This window comes from Antrostomus carolinensis, unplaced genomic scaffold, assembly GCF_000700745.2.
Source record: "Antrostomus carolinensis isolate BGI_N321 unplaced genomic scaffold, ASM70074v2 scaffold3859, whole genome shotgun sequence".
Lineage (NCBI taxonomy): Eukaryota > Metazoa > Chordata > Aves > Caprimulgiformes > Caprimulgidae > Antrostomus > Antrostomus carolinensis.
In genome coordinates this window covers 16,197-30,748 of record NW_010339070.1, presented here as the reverse complement: position 1 = coordinate 30,748, position 14,552 = coordinate 16,197, and the positions used below count along the sequence as shown (strand labels likewise).

Here is a 14,552-nt window from a genome sequence, read left to right as displayed (position 1 = left end):
AAAAAAAAAAAAGAAGCTAAAACCCCCAAACCCCTCCCCAAACCTCAAATAGTACATCTGATGAGAAAATAACCATGCATTCCTCTTCCTGAAGAACTAGAAAGCAAAGCAACCCAACTGCAAGGCAATGGAGGCATTCACTTCCAGTTCACAGTATTGCAGTTAGAAGTACAGTGAGGTCTAGGTAAGTGATGGAGCAGGAGCTGCCCAGAGCAGGGAAGGAGGAGGTGTTCACATGACAATACAGCATTGACAGCGCTTTTTCTTTTGTGTACCTGGGGCAGCTTCCAAGGGCAGGCTCTCTTCCTTCCCCTCGGGAGAGGAGGGCTCTGTCGTGTCCGACAGCGGCCTGCCAGAGACCAGCTCAGCAGCATTCCCATCCATGGTAGAGATGTCCGTCACTGTCTTCTCCCGCAATGACTTCTCATCGTCTTCATCAATCAGGACCAGCTCTGCCTTGATGGTTTCATCATAGCCCAGCACTTTCTTTGTCTCCTCTTCGTCATCAATGTTCTGGTAGCCCATAAAGATCATTGTCACCGGTTGATCTGCGCTGGACTCCGGGGCTTCACCACCACAGGGTTTGTCTTGGGTCTGAGGGTTCACAGCATGCCCTTTGCTGGGCTTGTGTACCATTTCCAGCTTTGCCTCCTTGAAGAGCATTTGCTCCTTCATATGGCTAAGGTTTCCATCGGCTACTGCATTTCTGTCTGACACAGCCATTGTTTCAAACCCTCCTTTTACACTTGATTGTCCAGCTTTTTGCATAAGTTCATCTACGTCCTTTGAGCTTAATTTATGTACTCCATTTTCTACTACTGTGCCACCAGAGTGAACCTCATAGACTACCTTGGTACCATCATCATAGACTTTGAATCCTCTTTGATGGGCCTCATCTGGGCCAATAGGTGAAGCAGAGACAATCTTGGTCTCTCCTGTCTGTTTGTCTTTCTCCACATTAATTTCCATGGTGCACAAAGCTTGAATGAAAACAAGAGAGGAAGTGCATGTTACAACAAAAAAAGCCAGTGAATGGTTAATTGCCAAACAGACAAAGAAAACTATGGTGACCCTTTTCCTACCTCTTGCTTCTAACGGGCCAAGCATTCTACGTTAGAGGTGGGACGCAATGCTGTGGACAGAGATAAGTTATTACACTACAGCTTTTTATGCAGCTGAAGGCTAGGAAGAGCTGCATCAAACAGGACACAGTCTCCCCGCTCACGTCGCGTGGAGCTGTCTCTGATCAATTAGGAGCGCCAAGAGCACTTGGGTTAGGTGTAATTTAGAGAAAGGGAGGTGACAGCATGCAGATTGCCTGAACTTGCCTCAAAGTTCAGAGAGAAACTCATCTCTAGGAACTTCTCTACTCTCTTTTCCTTCTCTGCCACCAAACTGCCAGTTAGCTAGTAACAAGTTTTGTTTGCTGCAAGTTAACACCCAAATTGTTTCATTATCAACGCTTGTTCTTGATTAACTCTTCCATCTGTAGCATTCAAAACATTTTAGAGAGGTGAAGAAACATTGTTTATCCCTGTTCTACAGGTGGGAAAACAAAATCACACTGAAATGGGATAATTTCTCCTGCAGATGCGTGGCAGGGCAGATGTCTCAGCTTCCACACCAAGGCATTGACAGTCACCTCTGCTTGCAGGTTAAGAGAATGTACAAAATGGACAAGAAGTGCTCCCTCATTTATTTGAATTAGCCCCTAAGTACCATTGCCAAAGTTGAAGAAAAAAGTAATAATGAATTGGTTTTCAAAGCGTCATGAAACAACAGGTAAAAACATGCATGTGAGGGATGCTGCTTTAGAATAGCAAAGAAGCTTTTCTAGCAGTTAAGAAGGATGCAGTAACAAGATGAAAATTGTAGAGACCACACAGTAGGAATAGACAGGCAGTCTACACTGCTCTAACACCCATTTTGAGATATGATGGCATCTCACTAGACAGCTTTTCAAATAAAAATGTGCAAAGGTCTCACAGATTTTCCAGAAGTGGTCATCTGTTTAAACATTCCTTGTATGCAGATGAAGACATTTTGGCTCCTGGACAGACATCCACAGACACTTAATTACAAATTACCGCAGGCAGTGACAAGTATTTGTGAAGCTTACGGTGACTATTTCCACCAATGAACCTCAACAGTATAATTGTGATTTGTCTTACCTGAGAACACCACAAACTGGTGTGTTGGCTTTTTTCCTGACTTATTTTCAAGTGAGTATAGAATATCCTTGCCGCAAGAACCAATGTAGCTTGGTATGCTTGTATTTAAAAGATCATGAATATAAAAAATTACTCTTGCTTTGATATATTCCCTCGGCCTTATTCACACACAGTAGATTTTTTTTTTATGTATCCTTAAAGCAAAGTATTTAATCAGCAATAGGAAATTTGTAGTGACCTGCATCATGACCCCCCCTATAGCTCTAGACATTAAATTCTTGTATTGCTGACTGGGTGCATGCTGGACCTCACAAGATAGTCTTCTCTGGCTCCCGGGAGTGCAGTCTGGTAGTAGCCCAGCCAAATGTGGGTCTGTCCATCCATATGCTGTGTGTCTCCTGGGCATCTATGTGCTGTGTGTCTGCTCAGATCTCGGCTGGCCCTGACAAGGCTGGTTAGATCAAGTGCAGTGCTGAACAAACACCTGCATGGAGCCAGAGGATGGAGGTGCCGGTGGGCAAAGGAGCATTGCTACCTCTGAGAGCAGAGTGTTGCTGAAGGCTGGAGTGGGCTACGGAAGCAGGGATCTCACCTCGGCCTTTGCAAGCTAGGGGAATATCCCTAAGGTCTATGTTTAACCATTGCATTGGCAGGTTTATGGACTAGCTGTGCCTATAGATGGTTGTGACCCTGGGCACAGGATGCCTATTTTCACAACAAAGTAGGGATATGAGTTTTCTGATCTCCTTCCCTGTGCTGGAGTTTTTACTCCTGGCCATCCCACAGCAGCCCTAGAAGACTGCAGGAGCAAGAGCTGGGCTCTGCTCCAAGGTGTGTGGCAGGAGATTGAGGGGCAGCCAGCATGGACTGAAATGGGAGATTTAGGCTGGAAATAAGGAGAAACACTGTTGTTCCATGGCCAGTAGCAGTTAAGCCCTCGAGCAGGTTGTCCGAGGAGCTGTGGTAGACTGCACCACGATGCAGCTCAGAGAGCAGCTGGCATGGATCGCTTGCTAGGGACTGTCCCAGCCCAGAGGCTGGTAGGTAAGTGTTCTTCAGGTCTCACACAAGTAACTCTTGACAGAATTTGCTCCTTTCTGGGTACAGTTTCTTGGATGGGAGTGAGGGTGAGGAGGAAGGGAAGAGGAACTTTGTTTATTGGGTTTGCCCTGAGGGCTTGGGTGAGTGGTCTCTGAACATCACTTGACCTCAACAGGGCTTCTCAGGCAGATACTGTTCAACAGTCGTGAACATTACAAAGGTAAAAGCAGGGGTTGACTAGCCTATGGTGCAGAGGTTAAAACTGACACACTGGCAGGTTTTATGAGTGGAAGCCAGCTGAACTATGAGGGACCAACAGCAACACCCAGAAAATCATCTCTGCTGGGCAGAATTTCCTAATTTGTCCTGAACACTGCAGCCCTGCAGAGAGAGCCTGCTACCTTCTTGGTGAGAAGCAGCATCCTGAGCTCCCCTAGAGCTCCTGGGTTTCTCCTCTTCTTTGAAAAATAAGCATATTTTCTGGGGCATGACTTTTTAGTAAAGGTTGCAGATTTTCCTGTGAAATACTTGAGGGCCATGTTATTGCATGTATTTTTAGTACAGAAGAGGGTGCAATCTGACAGACCCTTTGTGTTTTGATGAACAAATTTCATTCAGTAGTGTGCATTAAAAGAAGGCTTGTATAATGGATCCGAATTCAGAAGCAGATAGGGAAAATATGATAGTTAAATCATGTGGACCTGGCAATATTTAAGAAGAGTTGCAAGATACATCTTTTTATCTATGGTACGGAGTACTGATAAGGAATAGTGTCCTGCTTGTTAGGAAGACATTGGGCGGCAGTTCTAGCACTGCTTGTAAGACTGTGTCCTACTGGCTGATACCATCTAGAAAGTTAACAGGTGTACTTCTTGCATATTTTGTGTTTGGCTAATTCACTTAAACATTTGCCACTGTCAACATTTTATTTTCATTTCTTCTGTGGTGATTTCAGCAACAGTGTTTTTAAGATATTGACATAATGTACGGTTTATGACCTGCTCCGAGGATGACATTAAAGCTACTTGTGCAAGTAAATGTATAAACATATGTGAGTTTCTTAGTGAGCTGTTCACTAGTGAAATGCATTGCCATGGGAGAAGTGAATAACAGAAACTGGCTTATCTGCCTGCATGCAGGTTTGTTCTCTCTGCAAAACCTAGCAGCCCAGCTTGTCAAAGTAGCTGAAAATTGAACTGATGTTGATTTATAAAATATGTTTATTTAACCACAGCTTATTTACTGCAAAATGTGCTCTATTAATACAATGCAAAACTATCTGACAATAGAGTTGAACCTGAAAGCAGTACTTGAAGATGACAGCATGTATTCACAAGTACAAATTTTCTGCCCAAGCTTTAATTAGAGTGTAACATGGGGTAGTGCTTCACAACAACAAGATCCCAATGTGCAGATGAAAGGATCTGGCTTCTGCCTGTTATATGGATTCAGATGCTGTCCATTAAAAGAAAAATCTTATTAGAGTTTGAGCTTGTTTTAAGATGCATGTTTACAATCTATCTCTGAGCACATATGCTGGTGCCTTTTCTTTAAGCTATTGCACATACACAATACTCTTATCAAGGACTACATGAACAAGGTTTCTGGGTCATTCAAAGAATGAAAGAAATTATTGTATTCTTGGTGTTGACAAGATGGCACAAAACACACAGGGGAAAGCTTGCTTTTAGGACAAATGAGGGTCAGCACTGGTGGAAGTGAAGCTTTTGGAATGGCTTGCAACAGGACCTCTGAACAAATGACATATCCCATAGCTGTGTGCAGTGTCTTAGCTTCAGACACTGCTTTGCTGTGCTTGTTAACCCATTCTTCAAGTAAGCCACCTTTCATTCCCACTCCTTGGGATACCCCTTAAGCACCCACCAGCAATTTGGTCTTGAGATAAGGAATACATTTTTTGGAAAAGCAGGATCTTGAAAGTAAGAAAAACACACAGTTTTTAACAATCACATTGTTACATTTAAGACACATACTCAATCTGAAGAATGCCAGAAAATTCTCTGTATGACTCCAAACATAAAACATGCCACAATTTTCCCCACCTTTTCCCCAAGAGGAAAGAATGATATACAAATAAGTATAAAATGACATAAAAGTTTGAAGCATGTATGTGGTCTTGTGAGTGCCTGTCTATCTCACTCATCTTAATGGGAGTTGCGTAGGTACAATGGAGGAGACAAAACTTTGGCCTAGATACCATATATCTGTATCAGCAAAGATGTAAAGAACTGAATGTTTCCACCTAAAAAATTTGGATGCGTTTCCTATGCTACTTGTATGTAGTTCAACTACATTGTTTTAAGAGTACCCATTGCTGCTCAAAAAGCCTTGACTTATTTACAAAATACAAATCAAACAGCATTTCCTGGCATTTAAATGATATCAGGACACCAGACCCATTAAGGTAATATAACAAAAAGAGTTCATGGCTACTGGACTGGTATTACATTACTTTGTTCCTTGAGACTTACCAGCTACTCTTCTTGCTCCGTCCCGCCCAGGAACTGGCTCTGCTGTTCGTGAATAGAGGGTTGGGAGTTCAGGGATCTGAGAGTAAACGTAATTTACTGCATCTGGTGTCAGAGAACAGGAAACAGTTAGATTCGTGCTATGAGCCCCAGTGGCTTCATTGCTTAGACAGCAGAGTGTTGTCAGCCCTGACAATAGTCATTGGAGCTTTGTACTAGATAATTGGATCAAAGCAAACAAAGTGCAAAGTCACTGTCGTGTGATTGGTGTTCAATAGACTAGCTGAGGCAGGAGGGAATGGGTCCAGATGACTCAAACCTTATGTCAGTTGAACACGTAAAATTATTTGTCAGGAGGTTCTGGATTTATCAAGTCCATGACCTTTAAAACGGCGGGGGAGAATGGGGGAAGGTAAGGAACAAACCTAACGTGATACCCAGAATACATGACATTTCAAATGGAGATATAAAAAGTCTAAAAAAGCTAGTGTTGGCTGAATGGGTTGAAAGGCCAGCTCTTTTGCACTAGTCATTCCCAATATTATTGAACTCTCATTTGGCTTTTTGTTCTTTAAGCTGAAATTTAGCTAATAATGAAATCACATATAGATACTGATAGGGTGCCCATTGTGACCCTCAGTAGGTATTAAGCACCTGCCAGTTCTGCAGTGCCATCATTCATTAACAAACCCTGAACTAGTAGAAAGCTACCTTAAAGGACTGTCTTGTTTTACATTTGAGCTTATGACTGTTTAGCATAAGCTAGACATGTTATTTAGAAGAGACATTAAGGAAATTTACAAATATTTGCCAGGAGATGTTTTGTGTTTGGTTAACTATAACTAGACAGGGTATATTGTTCTGCTAGGATTCAGTGGATGAGCTAGAAGCATTGCTCAGAGGAGATGTGCAAGTAACTGACTTACAGTTCAGGTGCCAAACCAAAATGAAAAAGAAAAAAAAAATTAAAATCATGACCTTTCCTATCAATTGGAAATGTTTTCAGTTTTGTATGGAAAGAGTTAAGCTTCTCTTCAAACATAAAATCCTATGTGGTGTGAAACAGAGCATTCTTTTCCCTCCAAGGATACTTTGCTGTTTATAATTCAGGTTGTTGAGTCCTTGGTGTGACCTGGTCCCTGTGTCAGGGTAGGAGGCAGGATCTGCCTTCCTTGGTGACTGTTGTTATAAGCAGATGAGATAGGAAGACAAGCATAGACCATAAAAAAGAACTGGTGAAACGGGAGAGAAAATAAAGTGTTCTGGCTTAGGCTGCTTGACTGCATCTGATGAAGGGAGATTTTTTTTTTCCCTATGGGTTAACACCTATCCCAGAAAAAAAAAAAAAACCTACACCTGGTGGCATCCTCAGCAAAGACACGATGTGCCTCTTCTAATCTGATGGTGTGCTCCTTTGGCAGGAAAATTTGTCCTGGTATTAGTGAAATGGTTTTATTGCCTTAACAGCCTGCAGTGGCCACCAGCACTGCTGGATGCAGGAAGACAGTAACCAGAGTCCCCAAGAAGGTGCTCCATCCCTCCATGGGCAATGTAGGTGACGCCGGTAAGGAGGTCCCTTTTCTGCCTTCCTACATCAGAGGAGGATGGCACAGAGGCACAGTACAAATTCATTCCAGAAAGCCAGGAAGTTAGTATAGAAGTTCAGTTTATAACAGATGAATTTGAACAAAAGTTGTCCAGGGAAATATTATTTTATTTCATACTTCAGTGGACAAATGTCAGTCCTGGCAAATAGGCTTTTATATTTTAAATGCATACTGTTTCCTCCAAGTTTTTTATTTTTAGCAGTAGAGCCTAGGAGAAATAATTGTTTAGGACACAGCTGACTGAGCAAGGGCCAGCAACAGCTGCTTTCTTTTGCAGGGTTTCTTGCCTCTGATGAGAAACTGGTACAATGCTTGGTGGTGTTATTCTGGGAAATATCACCAGCAAATGAACAGGCCATTATTGAAAACTGAAGTAATTTATCAGAAGAAAGAAGTGGAGACTGTGTTTCTGGGCCAGAATAACAACTGTGTTCTGGAAATGGCAGAAATTTAGTAATTGCTCACCCTGTAGAGTGTACTGCTGGAACAATAGTTTCAGTACACACTCATCCAGTGACTTGAGTGGCAGATCTATCTGTCTACATGTGGATGTAATCAATGCAGACTTTACTGCTTAACTAATCATCCATCCTTACTTCTTTTGCAGTCCATGAGAATAAAAAGGCACAGTTAGAGTACAGTTCTCACCCCAGGCCACTGCAGGAGGCAAAATCCTTTGCAAGTGTTTGTTTTTCCCCAGTGCCTGTACAGGGAACTGAGCTGACCATCCTGGAAGCTAGCATCGATTATGTCTAACAGCAAGCAAGATCAGTTGTATAGCTTGATGGTGAATCTCTCACTTTGTTGCTGCACATGTCTGTGGCCCTTAGTAAGTTGGGATTTTTTTGCGTCCCATACCTAGGAAAGTGTTAGTTGTTGTTGATATTAACTTAGTTTAGAAACTTCCCTAGATGATACTTAGAATAAAATACTGAAAAATTAGCCTCAGGGCTCTGGGCAATCTCTCATTATTAGCCTGAGAAGGGAATTCCAGGGTGGGGTGCTGGGAGTGGGATTCTCATGTGCATTTTTCTGAAGCAAATGGTGGTGTCATGTGTCAGAAATGGGGTACTTGACTAGAAGAAATTGTGGCTTGATTGATTCTACCATTTCCTGTCTGGTTCCCCCTCAAACAAAATGAACATGCTCATTTTCCTTTATCTCACTGACAACAAGGTTTGTTTCATTTAGCACCTTTGAAAAGGGTATAAGAGATCAGTTTTACAAGGAGCAGATGAGACGCAAATTAAGAAGTAAGACACAACATAAAGCATTTGGATGGACTGCATTCAATATCTTAATTTCAATCTTTGATGTGTTATCAATATCTAAGGATGCTATAAAACGTGCCCTGTGGCTTTTTGTACTACTTACAACAAGCTGCGTTTTAGGGCTATGGAACTCTTTGATATTATCAGACAGACAAGTGCTTGGGAAAACAGGGCCAGACAATCCTTCAAGGGTGCTTACACGAAACTAAATCTTCAGAAGTGCTCAGAAAAGCTCCCATGCAGAGGCTTGTGGACAAATGTCTGATGAGATCATTTTCCAAGCACTGGATTATCTTTTAAAAGTCTGACTATCACTAAAATTAGTACCTAAGTTCTTCTGCAAATACTGGCTCTCAGGGCAGGGTTGGTCCATCTGCAAAGCCCTTTGAGGCTCCACAGGGCTACATCAGAGGGAACAGAGATTACAACTCTCCCACCACATTTGTAAGACCACGAACACAGGTTTAAGCAGGAGGCTTTGCTAAAAGGTAAATAGCCTGGATCTGACAAAGTGAATCATGCTTTAAACTAATGAACTTGGCAGGGTAGGGTCCATAGCTGACATCTCCCATATATCCATAAGCAACAGGGTGGAGGAGTGCATCTATCAAAACAGTAGGGAATGCTCTCCAACCCTTTTCAAAGGCCTAAGTTCAGAACCCTAAGTTCAGCCACCTCAAGGGCGTGTATACCAATGCATGTAATCTAACCAACAAGTAGGAGGAACAAGAGCTCCATGCCCAGTCTGAGAGATGTCCCAGGAATCACTTGGTGGGAAAACTCACATGATGGGATGATCAGAATGGATGGCTACAAACTCTTCCAAAAAGATAGGAAGGGAACAAGAGGAGGTGAAATTGCACTTTATGTAAAAGAGAAAATTGAGTGTAGAGGAGAGTTCTGGACGCCATGCCAGTTCTATTGAATTAATGCTTTTGGATCAAGATTAGAGGGATCATCACCAAGGAGGATCTTATGCTAGGTATCTGTTACTGACCTCCCAATCAGGTTGACAAAGCTGACAAAACCTTACTTTGGCTGCTCAAGGAAGCCTCAAGTCAACAGAACCTGGTACTCATGGCTTTAGTTACACAGACATTTGTTGGGAAAAAAAATGAACTCGTGCACAAGCTGTCCATCAGGTTCCTGGAAAGCACTCAGGACTGCTTCCTGCTACAGATGCTGGACATTCCAACCAGGAGCAGTACATTGCTGGATTTACTGCTCACAAACCAACAAGGCTTACTTGACAACATAAGTACCTGTGGTAGTTTTAGGTACAGTGACCAGTACATTGTGGGGTTTAAGATCCCACTGAGCACACTGAAGACCAGTAGTAGGACAAAGAACCTGAATTTTAGAAGAGCCAGCTTCAATATACTTAGAGCCCAGTTGTGAGGGATTCCATGCCAAGCATTCATGGAGGGCAATGGAGCTTTGAAAGCTGTGAGTTATTCAAGAAGTGCCTGCTGCAAGGACATCCTCCACAAAGGAAAAGGAAGAAGGCTGAACAAAAGACCATCCTGGCTTAACAATGAGTTGTCAGGTGTAACTGAAAGCAAACAAAGAAGCATACTGAACTATGGCAAGGCAGCCAAATAGCCATTGAGGACTACAAGAACCTTGCTAGAACATGCAGAAATGCAGTCAAGAAGGCTAAGGCTCAACTAGAACTGAAATGGGCCAAAGATGGCAAGTACAACAAGAAACAGTTCTTCACATTTGTGAGCAGTAAGCAGACCCACAGGAAAGACATAAACCGATTACTAAATAGGGCAGGGAAACTAGTCATTAACAATTCTGACAAGGCAGATGATCTCCATACCTCCTTTGCATCTGTCTTTACTGGCATCACTGCACCCCAGATCATGAGATCAAAGTATCTATCATGAGTATCTATGAAAACACGTGTTGACTTGCCAGTAGCTGAGGAAGGGCTGGTCTATGGCCTCTTGCAAGGGCTCAACTCACATAAGTCCATGGGTCTAGCTGGAATCCACCCCAGATTGTTAAGAGAAGTGGCTGACATTGTTGCAACGCAACTGTCTCTAATACTTGAAGGTCATGGAGATCAGGGGATTTCCCTGATGACTGGAAGAGGGAATATGTTATACCCACCTACGGGAAGTGACCAAAAGAAGACCCATGAAACTAGAGGTCCATTAGTCTTACTTCATTCCCTGGGAAAGTGATGGGATGAGTCCTCCTGGAAACTATTACAAACCAAATGAAGAAGGTGATTGGGAAAAGCCAGTATGGATTTACCAAGTCAAATCATGACAGACTAACCAGATCACCGTCTACAACAAAATAACATCTTCTATTGACATGGGGAGAGTAGTTGATGCTGTTTACTTGGACTTCAGCAGCATGTTTGACACTTTCCCACAGACACCTTCTGGACCAGCTGGCAAGATACAAATTGGATGGGTGGTCTGTGAGATCGGTAGGAAATTGGCTAACAGACTGTACTCCAAGGGTGGTGATCAATGTTTTTTACTGAGGTGTCCAGAGGTGCTATAATAGTGGCAGCCATAGATGCAGATCAAATTTAAAAGTTACTTAAAACTCTATACTGTAAAACAATCACTGATGAGTTTTTACAGAATATGTGGAATACACTCTACAAAAATCTCTACTTGACTTCTCCGAGGACATGCTTGTCTGTTTCACTGTTGGGTTTTAGAGCTGATCAAGGTCAGAGCAGAGAAAACCGGAAGAGTCTCTAAGCAATGTGCTGGGAACTAAATAATGCAGACCAGGTGTCCAGAGCCACATCTTTGCCAAATACATGCTAATACATACCAAATTAAAACTGCAGAGTTACTGTAATTGTGGCTTCTATATGTTGGCTGACGTAAGAAGTCATAGAATCATAGAATGGTTTGGGATGGAAGGGACCTTTAAAGCTCATCTAGTCCAACACCCCTGCAGTAAACAGGGACATCTTCAACTACATCAGGTTGCTCACAGTCTCGACCAACCTGACCTTGAATGTTACCAGGGATGAGGCATCTACCAATTCTCTGGGCAACCTGTGCCAGCGTTTGACCATCCTCATTGTAAAAAAATTCTTCCATGTATCTAGTCTAAGTCTCCCCTCTTTCAATTTAAAACTATTACCCCTCGTCCTATTGCAACAGGCCCTACTAAAAAGTCTGTTCCCATTTTTTTTTATAAGCTCCCTTCAGGTACTGAAAAGCTGCAATAAGGTGTCCCCAGAGCCTTTTCTTCTCCAGGATGAGGAATGCCAACTCTTTCAGCCTTTCTTCATAGGAGAGGTGTTCCATCCAGCTGATCATTCTTCTGGCTCTCCTCTGGACCTGCTCCAACAGTTTCATGTCTTTCCTGTGCTGAGAACTCCAGAGCTGGATGCACTCCAGGTGGGGTCTCACCAGAGTAGAGGGACAGAATCCCCTCCCTCGACCTGCTGGCCACGCTTCTCTTGATGCCGCCTAGGATATGGTTGGCCTTCTGGACTGAGAGCGCACATTGCCAGGTCATAAGTAGCAGCACATAATTTGCATACAGATGGACAAAGACCACAGAGGATAAATTTACCCATGAGGCAAATTCAACAAGCAGGGAAGTTACACTGGATCTTAATGTGGCTTTTATTTTATATATACATTGAGGCATAAACATACGCACACTCAGAGTAAGAGTGAAGCATAGCAATACAGTGTGCCTGGTTTTGTCTGCAGACTTGAGCAGCAAAAAATAATGCCATTCCTACTATCATCTCAGTCCTTGTTTAATGGAGAATTTGTTAGTGACAAGCCACCAAGGAGCTGGCAGAAGCATGACTGCAGGTGACAGGGCCACAGCCCCCACCCTTCACATTCTGCTCTGTTTTTTCTTGTGTGGTGATCTACGAAGGTAAGGTGTGTTTGTACCCTGGAAAATGTGGGATTTGTGTTTATTGGGCCTGGATGACTTCAAGCTCAGAAATGCTCATTGTCAAACACAGCTGTTTTGAGGAAAGGGTGGGAAGGACACAGAGAGTCACTTGAGCAGGCACTGGTGCTCACCACTGCTTCTCCCTCCCACCACAGCCTTTGCCTGGACCCCTCCGGGCTCTGAGCTCCTTGTAGTTGTGCTTTCTGCACATTCAAAAGCTCTGTCACCACCATATATATGGCACAAAAACACACACAGTGACACAATGATGAGTTAAATCACTTTCTGTACCGTCACTGCATTTAGAATTGTGATGGGACACAGGACAAGAGTAACAGGAGGAACGGACATAGGGCAAGCTAATGTGAGATTTATGGACTGGAAGTCTTTCAGGATGTGGCAGCAATTGAAGAAATTGCCTCAACAGATCAGTGTTCTTTTCTGTCTGTATTTTATGCAGCCTTCCTGTATTACCCAATAGGTCTTACCATTTTGCTCTGCAGCATGTGCTACAGATGGTTGCCAGACAGATGACTGATCTGCTGCAACAAAGCAAGTCCTACGTGTTTTTCAAGGCAGGAAAAATCTATGGTACCAAAGTGATCGTAGCTAGCTATGTACGTGTTTTCCTGCTCTGATTAGCTACCCTCACAGACTGTTGTCAGAGAGCAGAAAACAGAGGATCTGCTCAGCTTTCGTCATGTGAAGATGTACAGTCACATCGTGCCCACGATGGGAAGTCTAACAGGACAGCTTGCAGCCTCTGTCATCCCTAGAAGAGCAGAGTATGGTACTGCTTAGAGGATGACCCAGGTCCACCTCAGCCCACAAGGACCAGCTGCTGAGAGGAAGCAACAAGATATATAAAGCAAGTGGTCTGGGAGAGAAGAGGTATTGGTTAACTGAGCTGTACCCCCTGCTCCCTCTGCTTGCACATTTATTCTGGAGGCATCCTCTTCTCTTTGGCACAGTTTTGCAGTTTTTTGTTACCCTTCAGAAATCATGAGCTGTCCTTGCTTCTGGCTCAGTTTGTGAGGGAGGGATACACTGAAAGCAGGTAGAATCTGGGGAGCAGTGAGGCTCCCCTTGAACCCAATGAAATACTACTTTGCCACAAGAAAATACCTTTGGTGAAACTACCACTTCATATTTGCTAGCTGGGGCTTCTTTTGGTTCCCATTTTATCACAACACATGTGAAGAGGCAGACTGCATCTTGCAGGAGTCATGACACTTTGGGTGCTAATTCTTGTAGGCACCATTCCCCTTTCTGAAACTTACTGACAATCATGGTGAAACTTTGCATAGGTACAAAATATTTGCCATTCTGGTTCTTTATTTACTTTGTGACAACCAATTTCAAATGCTCCAGGAGGAAGGAAGAGTAAGCATCCTATCTGGGACATTTTTTTTTCTTTTTTGTTTTTATTTTTTTTTTTTAGCATGGGACTTAATGTAAAACTTGAATTATGTTGCTAACAGAAGTGGAAATTTCTGAACTAGATCTCTGAGTTAAAAAGAAAACCCTCTTACTAACTGATGTTAATCACTTCAAAAAGACAGCTCCAAGTCAGCTTATATACTATATCTTAACCTTCCATTGTGTCCCAGTGCTTTAATGTTAGGATCATCCTTCATATTCCTCATCTTTACTCACAGTACAGTTGGGCATGGCTTTGTCAGGAGCTGGAAGAACTAGTCTTGACCTTAGTATTTTAAAGACATGTGCTGGAAATCAGTGTCTGGAGCACAGGTTTATCTGCAGATGTATCGGCATGATATCCTTCCTGGATCCTAAGGGTCCTGGAGAGGCACTACAAGGGTCTCTCTAGCTTCCTGGGAACCAACCATATTATTTGCTCCCTCAGATACCTGAATTTATAGCTCAATATTTAGACTGATCACACACAGTGTGACACTGAGTTCATAAACTAGGAAATATTACATACTCATCCACCTATGCAAGGTTTTTCTTCTATAAGAATCATCATGCAGAGAGTATAATTTTTCAGTGAAGTAATCTAATTTTAACAATGTAAACTTCCCTGGGTGCAGGGAAGTTTAAGATGCCTTT

General features: G+C 42.8%; 1 protein-coding gene across 1 annotated transcript in view; it reads right to left on the bottom strand.

The window, feature by feature from the left end:
* Positions 1-231: 231 nt before the first annotated feature.
* Positions 232-14,552, bottom strand: part of LOC104530953 (paralemmin-2) — a gene marked incomplete at its 5' end in the record, with an annotated part of 15,549 nt that continues 1,228 nt past the window's right edge. The window contains 2 exons of the mRNA XM_010175698.1: positions 232-980; positions 5,705-5,806. Coding sequence (XP_010174000.1) covers positions 232-980; positions 5,705-5,806 — 851 coding nt within the window. The remainder of the gene's footprint in view (positions 981-5,704; positions 5,807-14,552) is intronic.